The 17,857-nt window shown below is 43.5% G+C and overlaps 1 protein-coding gene across 2 annotated transcripts; it reads right to left on the minus strand.

The window, feature by feature from the left end:
* Positions 1-215: 215 nt before the first annotated feature.
* On the minus strand, positions 216-17,835 carry NUP62CL (nucleoporin 62 C-terminal like). 2 transcript variants are annotated; one of them, XM_037908853.2, is made up of 13 exons: positions 17,700-17,835; positions 16,384-16,675; positions 15,490-15,878; positions 13,471-13,581; positions 12,449-12,574; positions 9,172-9,267; positions 7,638-7,749; positions 7,151-7,295; positions 6,632-6,681; positions 6,338-6,472; positions 5,521-5,632; positions 4,436-4,502; positions 216-434 (listed from the first exon to the last, which is right to left on the minus strand). In XM_037908853.2, exons 2-13 carry the CDS (start codon positions 16,659-16,661, stop codon positions 343-345), a joined length of 1,713 nt encoding a protein of 570 aa, XP_037764781.1. In that variant the 5' UTR covers positions 16,662-16,675; positions 17,700-17,835; the 3' UTR covers positions 216-342. The 2 variants fall into 2 exon arrangements, with proteins under 2 accessions (XP_037764781.1, XP_043378323.1); XM_043522388.1 differs by lacking the exon at positions 17,700-17,835 and adding an exon at positions 17,285-17,612.
* Between the last annotated feature and the right edge of the window lie 22 nt (positions 17,836-17,857).

The following is a 17,857-nucleotide window of genomic DNA, read 5'->3' on the forward strand; positions in this document are numbered from 1 at the left end:
AGCAAAATTGAGCTGGCGAGGTTAGTCATGTGACTTCACTGTAGTTTAAAACACTCTAAAGACAGCAAACAAGAACTGAGTAAAATACATGAAACCTACATACAAAAACCACAGAACAAGGACACAGAGGCTGCAGAACTAAGAAGCTCTATGCAATCTCTATGGTATGAGTCAATGTGAATTCCAGTAAGGTGGATATTGCAGACAATAGAAGGTTTGGCATGAAAAAGCATTTTATTGAAACAAAAAAACAACATATCACAATTTTTACTCTATTTTTCCTAAGTTTTTACATAATGGCTATCAAGTGAATATTACAGCAGTAGATATTTCTTGGATCACTCAATCAAATGTGATCCGAAAACTGCGTTCCTGTTCCTTTCGGCGGCTCTCACAAACCTTCGTCACCTCCTCCACTTTCCTCTGCAGCAGGGCTGTGGGAAGAGGGGAAAAAACATAATACACACATGAGGATCACATGAACATCATAAGAGCCAGCCCTAGGCAGTACAGGTCTGGAGGAGAGACGAGTGTCTCAGAAAGAGTAAAGATCAATGATTAAGATAGGTTTGGGAACAGAAGGGGAGAGAAAAACCCAACACAAGACACTGCTGAACTACAAAAGGCTCATTGGATGGCTTTGATGGGAGAAACTCCAGCAACACCCAGAAACAAGTGGACGAGCCCAAGAGGACATTTTAGACATCACACCAATCTTCCTTGCTGATTTATGTTATTTCATTTACATTTTCAACAAAAGTTTTACAAAGTTAGAACCTAAACACTTGCTGAACATGAGTAGTTGGAACAGGCTCCATATTTTGGAAATATGCAAATCACACACACACACAAGCCGCTCTGCCCTCTTCATGACCTATAATCCATTCTCAATTATTGTCTGTAAAATTTCTGTAATAGTTCTGTATGCTGTAGGCACTGCACTGAAAAAGCCTACTCTTTCTGAAAGCCTGTAAGTGACTCCTCCGGAATCATTTCACCAATCTTTATCATAAAGCTGCACTATGGGTCTGTATTACAGAGACATTCTAGTCCATTTAAGTTTTTGTAATACATCATGTGATATCAGAGTGTCTTCCAGGAGTACATTAAGTGACCTGACTAGCATTTGGGATGTTTTCTTTCTTCTTAAAGGGAAAATTATATATGGGTTTATTATATACACATTTTAATGAACGTAAGATACACTATGCGTTTTTGTAAATGAAGGCAGGTTGAAATGCATTTTGCACTTGGAATAGAAAGCAGCATGTTTTGTGTTAATACTTCGAGTCTGCAGGAGTTCATTCCAATCTTAAGTCAGACTCCAGGAAAGCCCTCTCCTGGACAAACAAGCTTTCCCTTTGCAGTTAACATGTATTAGAAGTGTTAAAACACATGCAATAGCCCATATTTTCAAGAACAAATAACTCAGCAAACTTAAATACCCTTTCAAAGCTCCATATTATGCAGGGCACTCTGTGTACAGTGAGTTTTAGCCCCACCATCAGCTACAAATATATGCATCTCAAAACTTAATAGTCCCATTACAAACAGAGCTCTCACCAGTGTCCGGTCAGCTATGGTAACCCTCAAACATTTAATAAGAGAAACAGGAAGAAAGTAAAATTCCGTGGAGTTATTTTGGCAAGAGGAGAGACTTAAGATTTTCTAGACTATACCCGTGTTCCGCCAGCTAAGCTCTTGTCATTTTAAGGTGCTATGATGGGCCGAGAAGGAGCAGACTCATTGGAAATGGGAAGCAGATTAGCCTAAAGGTGTGTTTACAGATCTTACCAATGTGAGAGTTTGGAATCTAGTAGGTGCCTGTTCCATATTTTAAAAAACCCACACATTTACTAGGCTAATACAGCTCTCTGGATGCAAATGTTAAAGTTACATAAGTCTTATTAAGAAACCCCTCAGACAAAATAACAGATGTAACTATTATCTAGAAGAGCTCCTTTGCTTTTATGAAGTGGCTCTAAAGGTGTTTTAAGGGAATGGGATTTAGAAACTTGTGAACAATCTATGTTTTACATTTTTAAAATCAAGAAAAATATAATCTTAGAAGCTCCACTTCTCCCAGTCCTGCCAATGGGACAAGCCATTCTGGCTGTTGCAGAAGGGGGCACATGATGGGGAAGTGTACATAAGAACAGGGACTCTTATATTTGCTAAACACCCTAAGGGAACAAAGGAAGCACATGAATCATTTAGGGAAAAAAGTACATTTTGTAACATCAACTGCTCCAACCCCTGCTTTAGGGACTAGCCCTGTCATACTAAAGTTGACAGGTTCCTCTTTGAAACTTGCATATCCCCTAAAAATAGACATTGGACTATTCAATTCATCTAGTGATCTAATTAACTGGCTGAATAGCCATGATTTACAATTAGGACCCTACCAAATTCAGCCATGAAAAACACGTCATGGACTGTGAAATCTGGTCTTGTGTGCTTTTACCGTATACTATACAGATGTCACGGGGGAGACCAGAGTGTCTCAAATTGGGAGTCCTAACCCAAAAGGGAGTTGCAGGGGGGTCACAAGGTTATTTTAGGGGGGAATCGTGGTATTGCCACCCTTATTTCTGCACTGCCTTCAGAGCTAGGCAGCTGGAGAGCGGCAACTGTTGGCCAGGTGCCCAGCTCTGAAGGCAGCGCCCTGCCAACAGCAGCGTAAAAGTAAGATTAGCACAATACCATGCCATCCTTACTTCTGCCCTGCTGCTGACGGTGGCTCTGCCTTCAAAGCTGGGATCCCGGCCAGCAGTCACCGCTCTCCAGCTGCCCAGCTCTGAAAGCAGCCACCGGCTGCAGCAGCATAGAAGTAAGAGTAGCAGTACCACAACCCCCACACCATTATAACCTTGCAAACCCTCCTCCCCCTCCCCAACCCCTTTCCCCCTCCTTTTTGGGTCAGGACCCCTACAATTACAACACCATGAAATTTCAAATTTAAATAGCTGAAATAATGAAATTTACTATTTTAAAAATTTTATGACCATGAAATTGACCAAAACTGACCATGAATTTGGTAGCGTCCTATTTGTAATACAAGAAAAATTCTCACACTGAGGGAACAAATTGCAACCCCTTTAATAATCATCTTCAAAAGAAACAGGCAACTGCTTTACACAAGGTTAACGTTTCCAGATACTTTCTGCAACTGGACCCACAGATCTGCTGCTATAGGCGACATCCCAGAAGCTGTCAAGTCTCATCATGATGACAAGCACTGGGTACTGAGAAGTTAACACCTTTTAGGAATCTGGAAGCCAAATACAGCTCTGGTATAAGGAGACACAAGTCTATTTAAATCAAGGGAGTTGTGCCTACTTTCAACAGGGATGAATATAAACCATGGGTTTGGGGACATTCACAGCTTTGCAGGAGTTGAGACTGCAGCAGAGCTAGTGTACCTGAGTCCTGGAAAGAGCAGCACCACATCACTCAACAGTGTCCCCTTGTGGCTAATTAAGTTCAGTTAAGGAGGGATGCAAACTAGCTAGAATACTCAGGATCCTTTACTGGGAGACAGATGGTTCCTGGTCATGAAAACTATGTGTAATAACTTTAGAAAAAGCAATTAAACCCTGGAAGCATCCCAATATTTTAGTGGGAAAAAAAACTAGTCCCTGGAGAGCAATCTTCCTTTCTAATACCAAGCATAACATCTGCTCAGTATTATCTTCTCAAAGTTACTTTGCAACTTCTGCAGTGTCCCTCAGAAAATGCAGTTACTGCACCTGCAGGGAAGGAACGTTTGACCTCAGCTAACAGTGTAAGGAGCAATCTTCCTGTGCTGAAAGTCAGGAGAGAGAGGGGCCACAGGATAGGTACTGAGGTAGGAAGGCCAATGGGGGTGACCAGAGCATTTTAAAAATTGGCATTTGTGAACCTCATAAGACATTTTCCATAAAGAAAAGGCTGATAACATCGTAAAAGCCCATGCTCAGGACTATCAATAGGGAAGCCATTTTCTATTGATAGTTTTAGAACACTGATTTTCCTAACATATTTAGCAAATGTCCAGGAACTTCATCCAGGAACTACTGAGTCTATAGGCCTTTAATGGAGCATGAAGACAGAGGGGAATCCAAATGACGATAGACTAGGTACTTGGGGAAGACGCCTCATGTATCTTTCTTTAGTGATCTATGGTCAAGAAACACACACACACTAGAACTGGAGTTAGTACTTTAACTTCATAACAAGTGATTGTTTTGCACAGTCCACTACCAGCACCAATCACTATTTAGCTGATCTCTCAACATTCAGTCCCTCCACTAAGCACTGAATAGAGAGGCCAGTAAGAGATTAGACTTCCCCTTCAAGATATCCAATCTTCCTTCCTAAGTGCAGTTCAGACCTGACATTTTGGCCAGTCTGTTTTTTTTTTTTACTTAAAAAAAGACTTCATTAAGGTTCTTACCAGAGTTCTGGTCAATCCACTGCAGTGAATCCATGTGTGCATTCAAAATTTTACAGATCTGCTGGAGCTGGAGAGAAATAGATGCAAGATTTTAGGTGTGAGTTATTGTGTTGTAACACGTGGAAATGAACAACAGTAAGAGAAATACCAGTTAGACACCAGTCTATCCTGGTCCCCAGGGCTTGCTGTAGCAGTCAGGGCTAACTAAGTATTCCATACATTTAGCAAGTCTATCAGTCACTTCACCCAGGTGAAGCTGGTACAGAAGTAGCACATAGTACAGCTGTATGGGGGACCCCTGGTTTGGAAAATATCCTTGTGGCCTGGGCTTTCTTAAGCTAACAGAGGTCAGATACATCATACCCGTAAAAGGTTTACTCTCAGGGTGGTGTAGAAGAGGCTGGGAAGTTCTCCACTGACAAGCCTACAGGCAAAAACCATGATGGAGATTAAAATCAAGTTGATTTGTAGGAGAAAGATGAGAATGCAGGTCTGAATTAGAAGATGAAAAGTACAACAGATGGAAATAATGTCAGATGTACATGGGACGGAGGAGAATTTTGATCCATCACAAGGAATATGCAAGCAGCATAATAGTAAGCAGGATTGCAGCCACACTATCTGTGTAAAACAAATAGTATTTGGTCCTAAACCCAAGCAAGAGATGGCCTGTTGTCCCTAGGGCAGCTGAGTGGTGCATACAGGATTATCCAAAGTTCACACCCAAAATCTGATAGGTCTGCAAAAGTCTACAATATGGTGGAAAATATCTTCCAGACTTCAAAAATATATTTATATAAGAGATAAATACAACAGGTGAGTGATTGTGTGGGGAGGTTTTGCAATCTCTCTGCAGGCAGCATTTATAATGTTCACGTGACCCTAGAGGAAGCATAAGGAAGCCACATTGGCTTGTGCTGGAACAGGAGTTTGGCCAACAGAAAAAAAAACCAGGGAGTAAAAGCTGTAAAATCCTCTTCAAATACTGAAAATACAAACGACGAAGAGTATTGAGAGCTACACAAGTTAAAATGGCCTATAAGAGATTTTTACCACGTTCACAAGAGTACTGGGCTCATACTCACTGGGTCACTGGTATCGGCAGGGCCCCCAGATGTGTTTAGGTGCTCGATGATGTCTTTGAGATCCTGTGCCATACGCTTCAACTGGGCATCTATGTTTTCAGCCAATTTATAGCTGCAAAGAACATAGGAGGAGATGTGGTCAGAGTGTTTCAAATCAAACAAACAGATATACCAGGTACACTGGGAGGAATGTTTTGCCACATGAACTAGGCAACACCAACATTCTTTCATAGGAGAGAGACATGTGAGGACACTGGGAGCAGAGATGTCTTCAGTGCTCTTTGACATTTAAGATTCAAGAGAATATTCTCCTCATACCCTGCCAGAGGAATAAAACAAACCAACTGGTCCAGATCCTGCAAGACATCTCTTGGGCAAGTCAGACACCCTCTCTGGTCGCCTTACTAGAATTCACCAGTCCTTGCCTTAAAATGCTTGCATGACTTGAATAATCACACACAGTGCTTCCCTGTCTCTAATCAGCACCCATGGGACTTCACTTTCAGTAGTAGTAGAGAGATCATTAATAGACTGCCCTCAAATAGCTAGTTAAGTCCACATCCCTCAAAAGAACTCCGTTGATGCTACCTAATAAAATATATTGACAGCTCTACTTCCCCATTCCTCTATCCCCACTTCCAATATGGGAAATGCAAGGCACTGGGAAGACTACGTTCCAGAAAAAGCTGTTACTAGTTTCCTCATCCTATAGCAACCCCATAGAATGCCCTGTAGTCCAAGTTTAATTCTCCCTGTTTGCAAATGTTACTACATTAGTTCTGCCCTATCATGTGCTTAACCAGAGTCACTTCCTTACGTTCGCTCCCGCTCCTCATCTGCGTGCTGCAAGTAGATAGTCCCACTCTGTTCCTTTACAGACTCCTCCAAAGGAATCAGCAAATCTTCCAGCTCCTTCTGTTGTGACAGAATGAAATCAAGTTCCTGATCCAACCTGCAAAAAGGCAAATGAATAAGTGTGCTACTGAAAGCAACTTAGGGGAGAGTTATATATGGTGTATAAACACTTCATCATCAGAAGGCTGCAAGGAGATGGAAAGAACACTATCCCAGGAAAATAAAACAACTCACTAAAGCACTCAGTCTCTCTTACCTCTTCTGATCCAGCTTCACTTTCTCCACTTCTCTGTGTAACGAAGTAATCTAAAACCAGACAGGAACACACAGCATTTAACAGACTGTAGTAACAGAATTCAGAAATCATCTGTCAGGATGTAGGGGTAGATGGAAAGGGGTGGGATTGAGAAAAACACCATGAAAATTGTGTACTAGAAAGAGGAAATAGTGGTATAAATATTTATAAAGAACATTTTAGATTTAGCACTGGAGTTACGGCCACAAAAGCCAACTCCTAGAAACAGGCTGGTCTAAGATTTCTCATCTTATCTGGGCAACTCTTAATCATGCTGGGTCAGATTTGTAAAGCTGTCTAAGCAGCAGATAGGTGCCTACTGGGATTTCCTTCTCCCCCCAAAAAACCCACCAATGGGAGTTTGGTGTCTAGGTGCTTTTGAAAATTCCACTGGGTGGCTATTTGCATCTTTTGGCACCCAAATACCTTTAAAAATCTGGCCCTATGTGAAAAGCAGGTTGATAAGGCATGCCATCTCACCTTCTCTCCATTCTCAATCAGTGTCCGATCCCAGGCATTGACCTGGGTAGCCTGATGAAGAAAATGTTTCTCCTGGTCCTCCAGTTCTAGGCTCCACTTATTAATCAGACTCTCCAGCTGAGCATAAGTCATCACTGGGGGAGCACTGGGGTTCAGGAAGTTGAGAAAGCATTAAGCATTAGAATGAATACAAGCTCAAAAATGACAAGATATAAAGCTGACAGCACAGTTAGGGTAAACCACAATACCACTGAATTATAAATAGACCCCAACAGAACATCCTTGCCAGGATATAGTATATCTAGGATACTCACTGTACTGCTGCATTCCAATCCAACCACAGACTCTTTGTCTGGAGTAGCCTATTCTGATTCCTCCACCCAAAATCCAATAAACTGACTACATCATGAATTTGAATACTCACTCTCAGTACTCAGCCACTGAACTAGGACACTTGGCAGTAACTCAATTGGCTGAAAGGACTCACCTGGTTGTTGTGGCGGTTATAGTAGCAGTAGAAGTCACAGCACCAATGGTACCAGTGGTGGTCAGTGGTTTAAGATTCAAGGCAAAGCCTGTGCTAGGGGCAGAAGAAGTGCCTGCAAGGGAAGATTTAGTGTCACACCACACATAAAAGGAGAGGAACGAATATAGAGGAGGAGAGGTCACCTGTGATTTAGCAGACTGGACGCAAGATTGAAAATTAGGAGACATGAGTTCTATTCACAAATGACCTTGACTGTGTGATCTAGATTAGCCACTTCACTTGAGTTTCTCCATTTGTAAGATGTAGATAACGCTTTGTAAGGTGTTAGGAGATCTTTAGAAAGCTCTATCCTGTATAAGCAGCAAGTGGTGTCTTATTTCTCTTAGTTTTCAAATTATATAGATATAGAGAGAAGATTGATTATAAATAAATCAATGTTGCTACAATGGACAGGGATGGACTGAAGATCCCCAATTTCCCTTCCAACCCAAGTGGCTCTATTAAAATGAGGGACTGAAAGCACGTATTTAACCAGGTAATATTGAGAAAGATGCAATGCAAACTTTGCACACATCTCTCTCAACCCAGTTCTGCAGGACCCCAACTACTATGATACTGGATCTACACATAGCTCTGCCAATGCATGCAATTTGTGAGCTGCATCACCACTCTTCTTTTGGAACTGGACTTCTTATAAGCAGAGCTGGTGAACAAAAAAATGTTTTTATGATGGTGATGAACATCTGTTAATAAAACTTGACAGTTACACTGCACCTTCTGTTCCAGGACGTCAAAACTCTTTATGAACCTTAAGGAAACAAGCCTCAATGCTTGTTCGGCAATACTACTATTTTACAAAAAGGAAAGCTAAGACATAGACAGGCAAGGATCACAGAGCAACTGACTGTCAGAGTCAGGAACAGGATGCTGGGTCCTGGATCTTGGTATTGTGCTATTATTAAGTCTAGACAAGGACTTCTCAACCAGTTGGGTGCAACTCAGAAGTGCGAACAACCCACTGGTTGATGGAAGTGGGGAAAAGGCTTCAAAATTCTGCATTCTCTAGGATCCAGGGCAGGGAAGAAGCTAGATGCTCCCTTTCTATTCTATTTCCACCCCATCCCAGTCACCCCAACTAATCCTACTGCAGCTCCCTAATCCTTCCTATTTCTCCCTCCCCTCTATCCCTACACAATGTTCAGCTAGATCCACAGCCTCTTGAAGCAATGCTATGCCTGCTGTGTAGGAAGGCTGGTGGCTAGAGAGGGAGATGCTACCCCAGTAACAGCAGCCCCTCACCAACCCTGTAAACCAAACTGCCAAATTCCAACAGCCCCCAGCCAAGACCACCTGTGGCTTCTTGCTGTGAACACAAGTCCACAATGACCACAAAGAATTGTGGGACCAGATGTATCATAACACAAAACAGTGGATGGTTTTCAGATCCTGGGTAGAAAGAGAATGAGAACCATGGGACTATACAATAGTGTTATCAGCATGACCATTCTCATTCTTTTCAGAATCTGGTCCTTACTGGTGGTAGTGATGGTTGCAGCAGTCGTTGTTCCAGGGACCTTTAATCCAAATCCAAGAGTACCCAGACTGGTTGCTGCAGTTGAGGTGCCACCAACTGTAAACAGAAGAGAATGAAACAGCTTCTTCTGTGTCCCACTGCACAAGGATCCCCTTTCGAAAGTTACTGTGCCCTGGTCCCTATTTTATCTGTACTAGCAATGAACTATGTAGGCTGAGGGAACATCCAGGCATCTAGGTGAAGAATGGCAGATTGAAACCATGAATACATGCAGAAGGCCTCACAGCTGTTTTAAGAGTTCTTCTCAATTCAGCTGCAAAGCTACTATTATATTTGGATAATTTGAAACATGCAACATTCAACAAGTACAAACTGCTAGAACAGGCAATAGGACCCAAACACCAGGCTCAAGATAGGTTGGGAACACAATCCTGGAAGGATAAGTTCTCAGAGGCTAAATGAGAGTAAGGATTGAGAGTAACTCATTATGGAAACAATCCACTGTATCAAATACAGCAACCTGGATATGGCGAAACTCAGAAGACTCTCATGCCAAATTTACTAAGCCCCACAGAGAGACACTTTGGAAAAGGGCTGCTAAATCGTAAGCAGAATGAAGGCAGTAAGCCAAATTCATTTCTGGTAGAACTCCACTAACTTCAATGGAGTTACACCAGGGACAAGTTTGGTCCCCACGAGGTGCATGATTGACTCCATACTCACTGAGTTTTTACAACATGTAATGTAATTTGGTTGGAGTGATCTGGCTAGGCTGTGTTCATAGGAACACAGCCTAAAGATCTCAAAATACTGCCTGGTTTCTTCTAATGCAAGTGAGCGGCTATTTCTTACTTCAGGTAGCCCAGTTTTGCATGCTCTCTCTGGTAACTTACATGGTTTCTCTCATAGACAGAAAATGAAGGTGATCCTGAAGTTACATAGCATATGTATTTACTGATGGACCCAACCTTCTGCTTTCATGTCCTAACACCTGAAACAGCTGAATAATATTAAAAAAACAACAAAATTACTCTGGTCCACAGAGTAAAGAAAGTGTCATCTATGGAAAAAAAGAAAAAGGGAGGGAAAAAAACCTCCACAAACAGTGCAGCCAAAATACAGGCCTTTATCTAAAAAAGGAGAGGACACCCGATTGTCGTTATCAAGCCAAAAGCCCTCCTCAAGCCTCTTTGAAGGGTAGGGGCAAAGAAAGTGAGCATTCTGGAGAGCTTGAGTCACAGCTGATTAGACCAAGAACAACCTTATCCTGAAGCTTCAGTATCTTAGAACTACATGTAATACTGTTGCAAAAAAAAAATCAAACATCATTCTGGGATGTATTATCAGGAGTGTTGTAAGCAAGACACCAGTAGTAATTCTTCTGCTCTACTCAACACTAGTAAGGCCTCAGCTGGAGTACTGTGTCCAGTTCTCGGCATCACACTTCAGGAAAGGTATGGATAAATTGGAGAAAGTGAAGAGGAGAACAACAAAAATGATTAAAGGTCTTGAAAATATGAACTAGGAGGAAAGATTGAAAAAAAAAATGGGTTTGTTTAGTCTTGAGAAGAGCAGAGGGGACAGGATAACAGTATTCAAGTGCATAAAAGACTGTTATAAAGAGGAGGGTGATAAATTTTGCTCCTTAATCACTGGAGGACAGGACAAGACGTTCTGGGCTTAAATTGCAACAAGGGAGATTTGGGTTAGATATTATGGAAAACTTCCTAATTTTAAAGGTATTTAAGCACTGAAACAAAGTTACCTAGGGAAGCTGTGGAATCTCTGTTATTAGAGGTTTTTAAGAACAGGTTAGACAAACACCTGTTCGGCATGGTCTAATACTTAGTCCTGCCACAGTGCAGGGGACTAGACTAGATGACCTACTGAGGTCCCTTCCAGTCCTACATTTCTGTGACTCTATGTTTTACATCAAGTACTTAGAGAAAAATCTGGTAAATTATTCTATTATTCATACAGCAAATACATAAGCTACTAAAAGTTACAGGTGAGCAATCAAAATAGATATTCCCCAGTAGCCAAAAGGACTGTAGTGCAATAAACCCACATTTTCACTTCTCCAAAGGACTTTTAAAACCTCTCTCTGGCTAGGTACAAAGTGGTGTTTTTCTACACAAATAGCTATATTAACAGCAGAAATCACCCCTTGTGGTAAAATTCTTTAGTCACGTTTGTTTCCCCGTTGTTGACTATGACTGTTAACACATTTATAGCCTTGGAAAGTGAGAGAGCAGTTGGACACAGGGTGAGATTAACTACCCTAAAGTGGGCAGAAGAGGGTTAATATTTCCTGGTATGAAGTAACTGACAGTAGCTGGCACATCTCCTACCACAAAGGAATTACTGAAATATGCAGCATATTAAAACCACCGAATATTCACATACACCCTTCCCCAAACCAGCACCTCACTTGAAAATAGAATGTGAAGACCTGACCTGAGCATCATAAACACTACTCAAAGATAACAACACAGGGAGGGAAAGCTACATTACAAAATTAAGTTGACTTAAGTTACATTGCTGTACAGTCACTGTAGTAATTAAATTACATTTTTCAGGTCCACACTCCCCTCCTGCTGTCAGCAGTGCACGTCCTCACCAGGTGCGCTTCCACCAATTTAAACTTACAGTGTGGGGCACTGGCAGCTCTGGGCTGTCAGCTGCCAGGAATTGACAGCCAGAACAGTTAATTCAGTGTTTATACTGACACTGCATCAACCTAACTATACCAACCTAAGCGCTACAGTTCTCGGGAAGGTGGAGTTATTAAGTCAGCCTAGTGCACGACTTAGATCAGCAGGAGCAACATTGTAATGTAGACACTCATAGAGTTAGGTCAATGTAAGTGGCCGTATGTCAACCTAACTCTGTAGCATAGATCAGGCCTGAGTTTAACATGCGTAATCATAGTCACTGGCATGTTCAGCTGTGATGACAATATCAGGACAGCAGACACAAAAAAAATCAGTTAGTTAAAATTGCCACTCTTCTCACATGCATTATGTTCTGGACAAAAGTTTCTATGCAATGAACAGGATACATCACTGACAAGATTTCTGTCCTGAAGCAAACAAAGACAAGCTGACACTATCAAAGACCAAAATAACTGTAGTTGTGCCTTATCACGATTCCTCCGTTTTAGTGAAAAAGCACCATCACCACAAACAGAGCCTGCCAACCTACTCCTTGACCATCTACTTGCCAATACGAGGACAGACTGTGAGGAAAACTGTCTGATACATGTTCTGTGACTTACGTGAGAGGCCTGTGGCGGCAGAGGAGTTTGGCGCTGAAGAACTTGCTATGGATGCAAACAAAGTAGGCCCAGATGAACCAAGAAGGGAAGCTGTGGTGGTAGGAGCTGTGGATGTTGCAGTCAAGCCTAGAACAGAAAAAGCCAAAACCCATATAAACATATCCTTCTCTGAAGCTTCAACACATACTCAGAATGAACAAAGCAGAGAATGGGACCTTTTGACACACCTTTTCTCCATTCATCTACACCAGCGGTTCTCAAACTGCGGGTCATGACCCCAAAGTGGGTTGTGATGCCGTTTTAATGGGGTTGCCAGGGCTGGAGTTAGACTTGCTGGGGCCCAGGGCTGAAGCCCAAGCCCTACCACTTGGAGCTGAAGCCTGAGGGCTTCAGCCCTGGGTGGCAGGGCTCAGGTTACAGGCCCCCTGGCCTGGGACTAAAACCCTTGGGCTTTGCCGCCCCCCACCCCGGCCCAGGGCGCAGGCTTCAGTCCCTCCCACCCCGCCTAGGTTCATGTAGTAATTTTTGTTGTCAGAAAGGGGTCATAGTAAAATGAAGTTTGAGAATCCTTGATCTACACTAATCTTCTTTCTATTGATGCAAGAGTCTTCTCCTCTGCAGCTTCTGTTTTCTAAAACAGTTTTCCTGTATTATGCCTCATCAGTACTACATATCTTTTCAAGTTTAATTTTAAAGTATCTCTTCCCCCCCTGCCATCACCTTTAAAAACTTCTCTTTCTGTTTAATTTTACCCCATAAAGAATTGTGAAATACAGTTTTCACGCGCAAAACTCTGTACAAAGTAAAATTGAGCTGTACAGTAAAATAAGGTGCTTAGAGAACTTACAGAAGGGTGCTTACCAAGGAGCAAATTCACTGTAAGACAAAATATAATGTGTCCACTCCACTCCTATTTTGATCTGTTCTCCACACCCCAATAAACAGAAGTACTTCAAGCAGGGTAGTCAGACCCCCTTCACCCTGACTCATCTTTCAGTCACCATGCCCCAGTCACCACCTACCTCCAAGTTTGGCTCCAAATGATAAACTAGGTCCCTGGATGGTAGTAGCTGTCAATGTTCCTGTGGGTGCAGAGGTGGCTGCTGTCGAGGCCAGTATTCCAAAATTTAAACCTGGATTAAGAAATACAAAAAGAATGAAACAAGAGCAAACAGTTCTCAAGCAGAGACTCTAAAATACCCGCAATTGCGGAGAGAGACTGAAAAAAACCCCACAATATCCTATAAGTAGAGCTAAGAGTATCTATTATCAGGTTAATATTGATCTCTCTCTGACAGACCTAGATCCAGCACTGTCAAAGGGATTCACTAGATCTAATACATTCTGTCCATAACAACTTTTAGGACTTGCTCTAATGCAGACTAACTGCAGCTGACCATCACCCACCCAGGCTATAGACTTTACCCCACTTTTTAATAGCTAAAAGACCACCACTGTAACTTCGTGCTGATGTGTCAAATTTGACTTTTTGCTGCTTCTACTTTGTCCCTGTCTGAGGTACTGGAACTATTCTTGGGCCTAGGCTACACTGTGGGGAGGTGGAGGTCGAACTAAGATATGCAACTTCCGCTACGCTATTCGCGTAACTGAAGTCAAAGTATCTTAGTTTGAGTTACCTGGCCGTCCTCACGGCGGCAGGTCGACCGCGGCGGCTCCCCCATTGACTCTGCTTACTCCTCCTGCCGAGGTGGAGTACAGGCGTCGATTCGGGGATCGATTTATCGCGTCTAGACGCGACACGATAAATCGATCCCCGATAGATTGATCACTACCCGCCGAGCGGGTGGGTAGTGAAGACGTACCCTTAATGGCCTGGGAAGTACAGTAGTGGCTTCAAACCCCGGCACACAGTCCACTGAGCAACTGACTATAAATGCCCACATACAGATCTTCTTTCTAAAGAGAAATGATTTTACAAATGCAACCACTTTTCAACTTGCTGCCGACACTCAGGATGTGGCAGAATTTTTTCAGTCCTTTGAGGTTGAAAACCAGCACATACGGAAAACACAGTTCTAATAAGAGATATTCATCTATAACAGTCACAGTACTATGGTACCAAACCCTTTCCACAAAGGTTTTTGGAACTATGATTGCAAAGACGTTCCAAGCCGTGCAAAATAAAGATCAGATGATCCCATTGTCATCTCTGCAGTTGTTTCTTTCTAAACTCTTATTTCATCCCATCATCTGAGTGCGTCTAGATACTCAGACACAAGACATGAGTAAGTCAGTAGCCCAAGATTTAATGAGATAAGCCTGCAGACCACTCATCACAGCATTATGGCCCTTAGATTGGAGTGCTATGAAAGATAAATTTGCTCTGCGAAATGGCCTACAAAAGAGTCCAGCTTGGTTAACAGGCAACTATCTAACTAGGCCACAAACTGATTTGTTGACTCAGTGCATGCTCACACTCTGTCACTTCCCATTACAGCATCTGCAGCAGCAAACAAAAACACTCCTGCTAAATTTCAGAGTAGCAGCCGTGTTAGTCTGTATTCACAAAAAGAAAAGGAGTACTTGTGGCACCTTAGAGACTAACAAAATTTATTTAAGCATAGGCTTTCGTGAGCTACAGCTCACTTCATTTCACTCCTGCTAAGGTTCTACTGTGTATATTTTCTAAATTTCATATTATCTGTCGGGGATCAAGAAAGAAAAGCTGACTATCAACATTTAGGGTACAAAGTATACTCTGTATTTCCGTGACATTATTGAGACCATCCATAAAGATGCCATCTTAAAGACTACATGAAAAAATGTTACAGGTAACTGGTGACTTCGGGCAAGCATATATTGGAAAATGCTGACCTACAGCACCAATTCTATTTCACACCAGACAGAAACAGCAGACTTCAGTGTCCATTTATCAAACAAATCATCAATGCATTATTAGAACTTTTAATAGGTAAATACCATTTCATTTACATAGTTTCAGAAGTCAGCTGACTGAAGGAGCTTTAATACGAATATGGTACTGTTAACACTTGGGCTTCCAATTCAAGATTGATACTCACCTGTGGACTGTCCCCCAAGACTGAAGGCAGTGGCTGGTTGTGCAGTAGTTGTTGCAATGGTGGCAGCAGCTGGGGCTGCTCCAAAGGTTAACCCTGTAGGTGCTACTTGCTGAGTTGTATTTCCCACAGAGCTGATATTAAAGTTCGGGGTTCCAGTTTGAGCTGTTCCGCTGCTGGCGAAGTTGAACCCTCCAGCTGTCCCAGCCTGAGCAGTGGTGGTGGTAGCAGGGCCAAAAACAAAGCCAGAAGGAGCTGCTACCTGACTTGAAGGCACACTGCTTGGTATAGAGCTGGTAAGGGTGGTACTGTTAGCAAGTCCAAAACCCCCAGTGATTCCTGTAGTCTGAGTGGTGCCACTGCTGCCCAAGTTTAACTTTGGTACATTTCCCCTAGACAGAAAAAGAATAGCAAGGTGAACTGCCCTGTTTATAATATAGTCCAGCAAGCTGCTGAAGGGCAGGTTTTTATAGATTATCTTTAACATTTTAGATAAGCAGAGTTTCAGGAAGGTCAGCCCTTTACCAGATTCCTTTGTAGAACATCGGATTTAATCTCAAAGAGATAGCTCAGTTCTAACACGCTATACTACAACCCGTCACATCTTAACTCCACTTACCTTGAGGCTTCCTTAATTACCTCCTCTCAGTAAAGTCTACCTTTTCCACACCACTTGGTATGCCTGGGACAACCGCTCTCCTTCTATATGTCAAACATCTTCCCCATCTTCCTTCTTCTGAATCCCCCACAAGACTTAATCTATCAGCTAGCTTTCCACTTAGATTCTCTCCACTCCCACACACAATGTATTTTTTAAAAATTTACAGAAAAAGACAACTCAATTATGGCAACTCATGAGAACAACACGAACAGATGCTTCCTCTAGTTAGTTCTTACCCTAACGAAAATACGTTTCCTGCTGGGGCTGCAGTTGATGTGGCCGGTGATCCGAAAGTGAATCCAGAAGCCTGTGCAGATGTAGCAGGGGTGGCCAGGGAGAACAGACCTGTAGACTGGGTGCTTGCTGGGGTCTGAGTTGGTGTCCCAAAACTGAATCCTGCTCCACTGCCAGTTGTGAATGAATATGCTGTTGGTGCTGTGGTGGCTGCTGTCTTTGGAGTGCCAAAGTTGAACCCTCCCCCAGCAGAACCAGATCCAAAGTTAAACTGACTCATTATGATTTCTGACTCTGAGAAGAAAAAGAAAAAATAAATTAAAAAACCACCCAACTGCTCATCGCACTTTGTGCCACCCTAATTTGACTGACTGACTAAGGAATTCGGCTTTTCTGTGCATCTACGCACTGTGAGTAGGTAATGAAATACAGTTAGTGTGATTCACTTGCAAAGTGCTACTGAGCTCTACCTTGCAGAGTAAAAAATATTTCAGTGCTTTCATTTTCCTCATGAACATTTCTACCAGCGAAACATTAATTGACGACAGTCACCAAAGGCGACATAAGACATATGTTAACTATAAGAATTTGCCAGTCACCAGTGCTACAAGGATGATCACTAATGAAATTGGCCTTAACTTCTATGAAATCTACAAAGAAAGGCAGAGGCTGCCATCATAACCTGGGGCACACTGAAGGCACATGGCAGCACCCCTTGGGAAATGCGCTACAGCAGGGTACAGATATCCCTAACTGAGCTGCAAGGCTGTGCCACGAGATGCCAACAGTAGCTGATTAGGGGAAAGATCACGGCAGGTAGCGCCTGCCTGGGGGTGGATCTTAAACTTCAGCAGGCACCACGGAGAGCACCCACCCCCCCACACACAATAAACACCCCTTCACCCCGAGAAGCCCCGTGCTGGGCCCGTAGCACCCGGGGACAGGGCAGAGGAAAATGTTCTAGATCCCAAGGCCAGCACCCCGCTGGGCTCATCTAGTTTCAGCTGCTGCATCGCATAGGCCATAGACGCCCGCTCAGTGAAATATCACTGAGCGGGGGGGATCGGGATGCGCTGCCCGGGGCGGGGCAGGTTTCACCCGCGTGCCGCTGGGAGGGCGGCAGGACACGGGGTCCGAGAGGCACGTCAGGTCACCGCCCCGCCCGAGCCCGGGCAGCGGCGCAAGGCCCGAAGCGCCCCTCAGGGACCGCCGAGCCCGTGCACCTGCGCGGGCCGCTATCGCTGCCCCCACCCCTCAGGGCAAAGCGGCGCGGCGGGCGGGGCCGCGCAGGGCCCGGGGGGAACAGGCGCCTCCTCACCTGGTCACTCAAGGCCCAGCCCCGCGCCACCGGTCTTTGCCTTACAGATCGCGCGCCGGCCCTGACGGCGAGTAACGACGGACAACGTGCGTGCGTGCGTGCGTGCGACGCGTACGAAACGCGAAGGATGGTGGGCCCACCTTCCGCCAATCACTCGC

The sequence above is a fragment of the Chelonia mydas genome, chromosome 9 (assembly GCF_015237465.2).
Source record: "Chelonia mydas isolate rCheMyd1 chromosome 9, rCheMyd1.pri.v2, whole genome shotgun sequence".
Classification (NCBI taxonomy): Eukaryota; Metazoa; Chordata; order Testudines; family Cheloniidae; genus Chelonia; species Chelonia mydas.

What these genes read in the sequence shown, in the direction of transcription:
- NUP62CL (XM_043522388.1), bottom strand. Translation starts at nt 17,375, where the DNA reads ATGAGCCCAGCGGGGTGCTGGCCTTGGGATCTAGAACATTTTCCTCTG. An exon ending in TGCAACCATCACTACCACCA is followed by an intron (nt 7,750 to 9,171) that starts GTAAGGACCAGA and finishes CTTCCCTTGCAG; the next exon opens with GCACTTCTTCTGCCCCTAGC. An exon ending in ATAACCGCCACAACAACCAG is followed by an intron (nt 7,296 to 7,637) that starts GTGAGTCCTTTC and finishes CCTGAACCCCAG; the next exon opens with TGCTCCCCCAGTGATGACTT.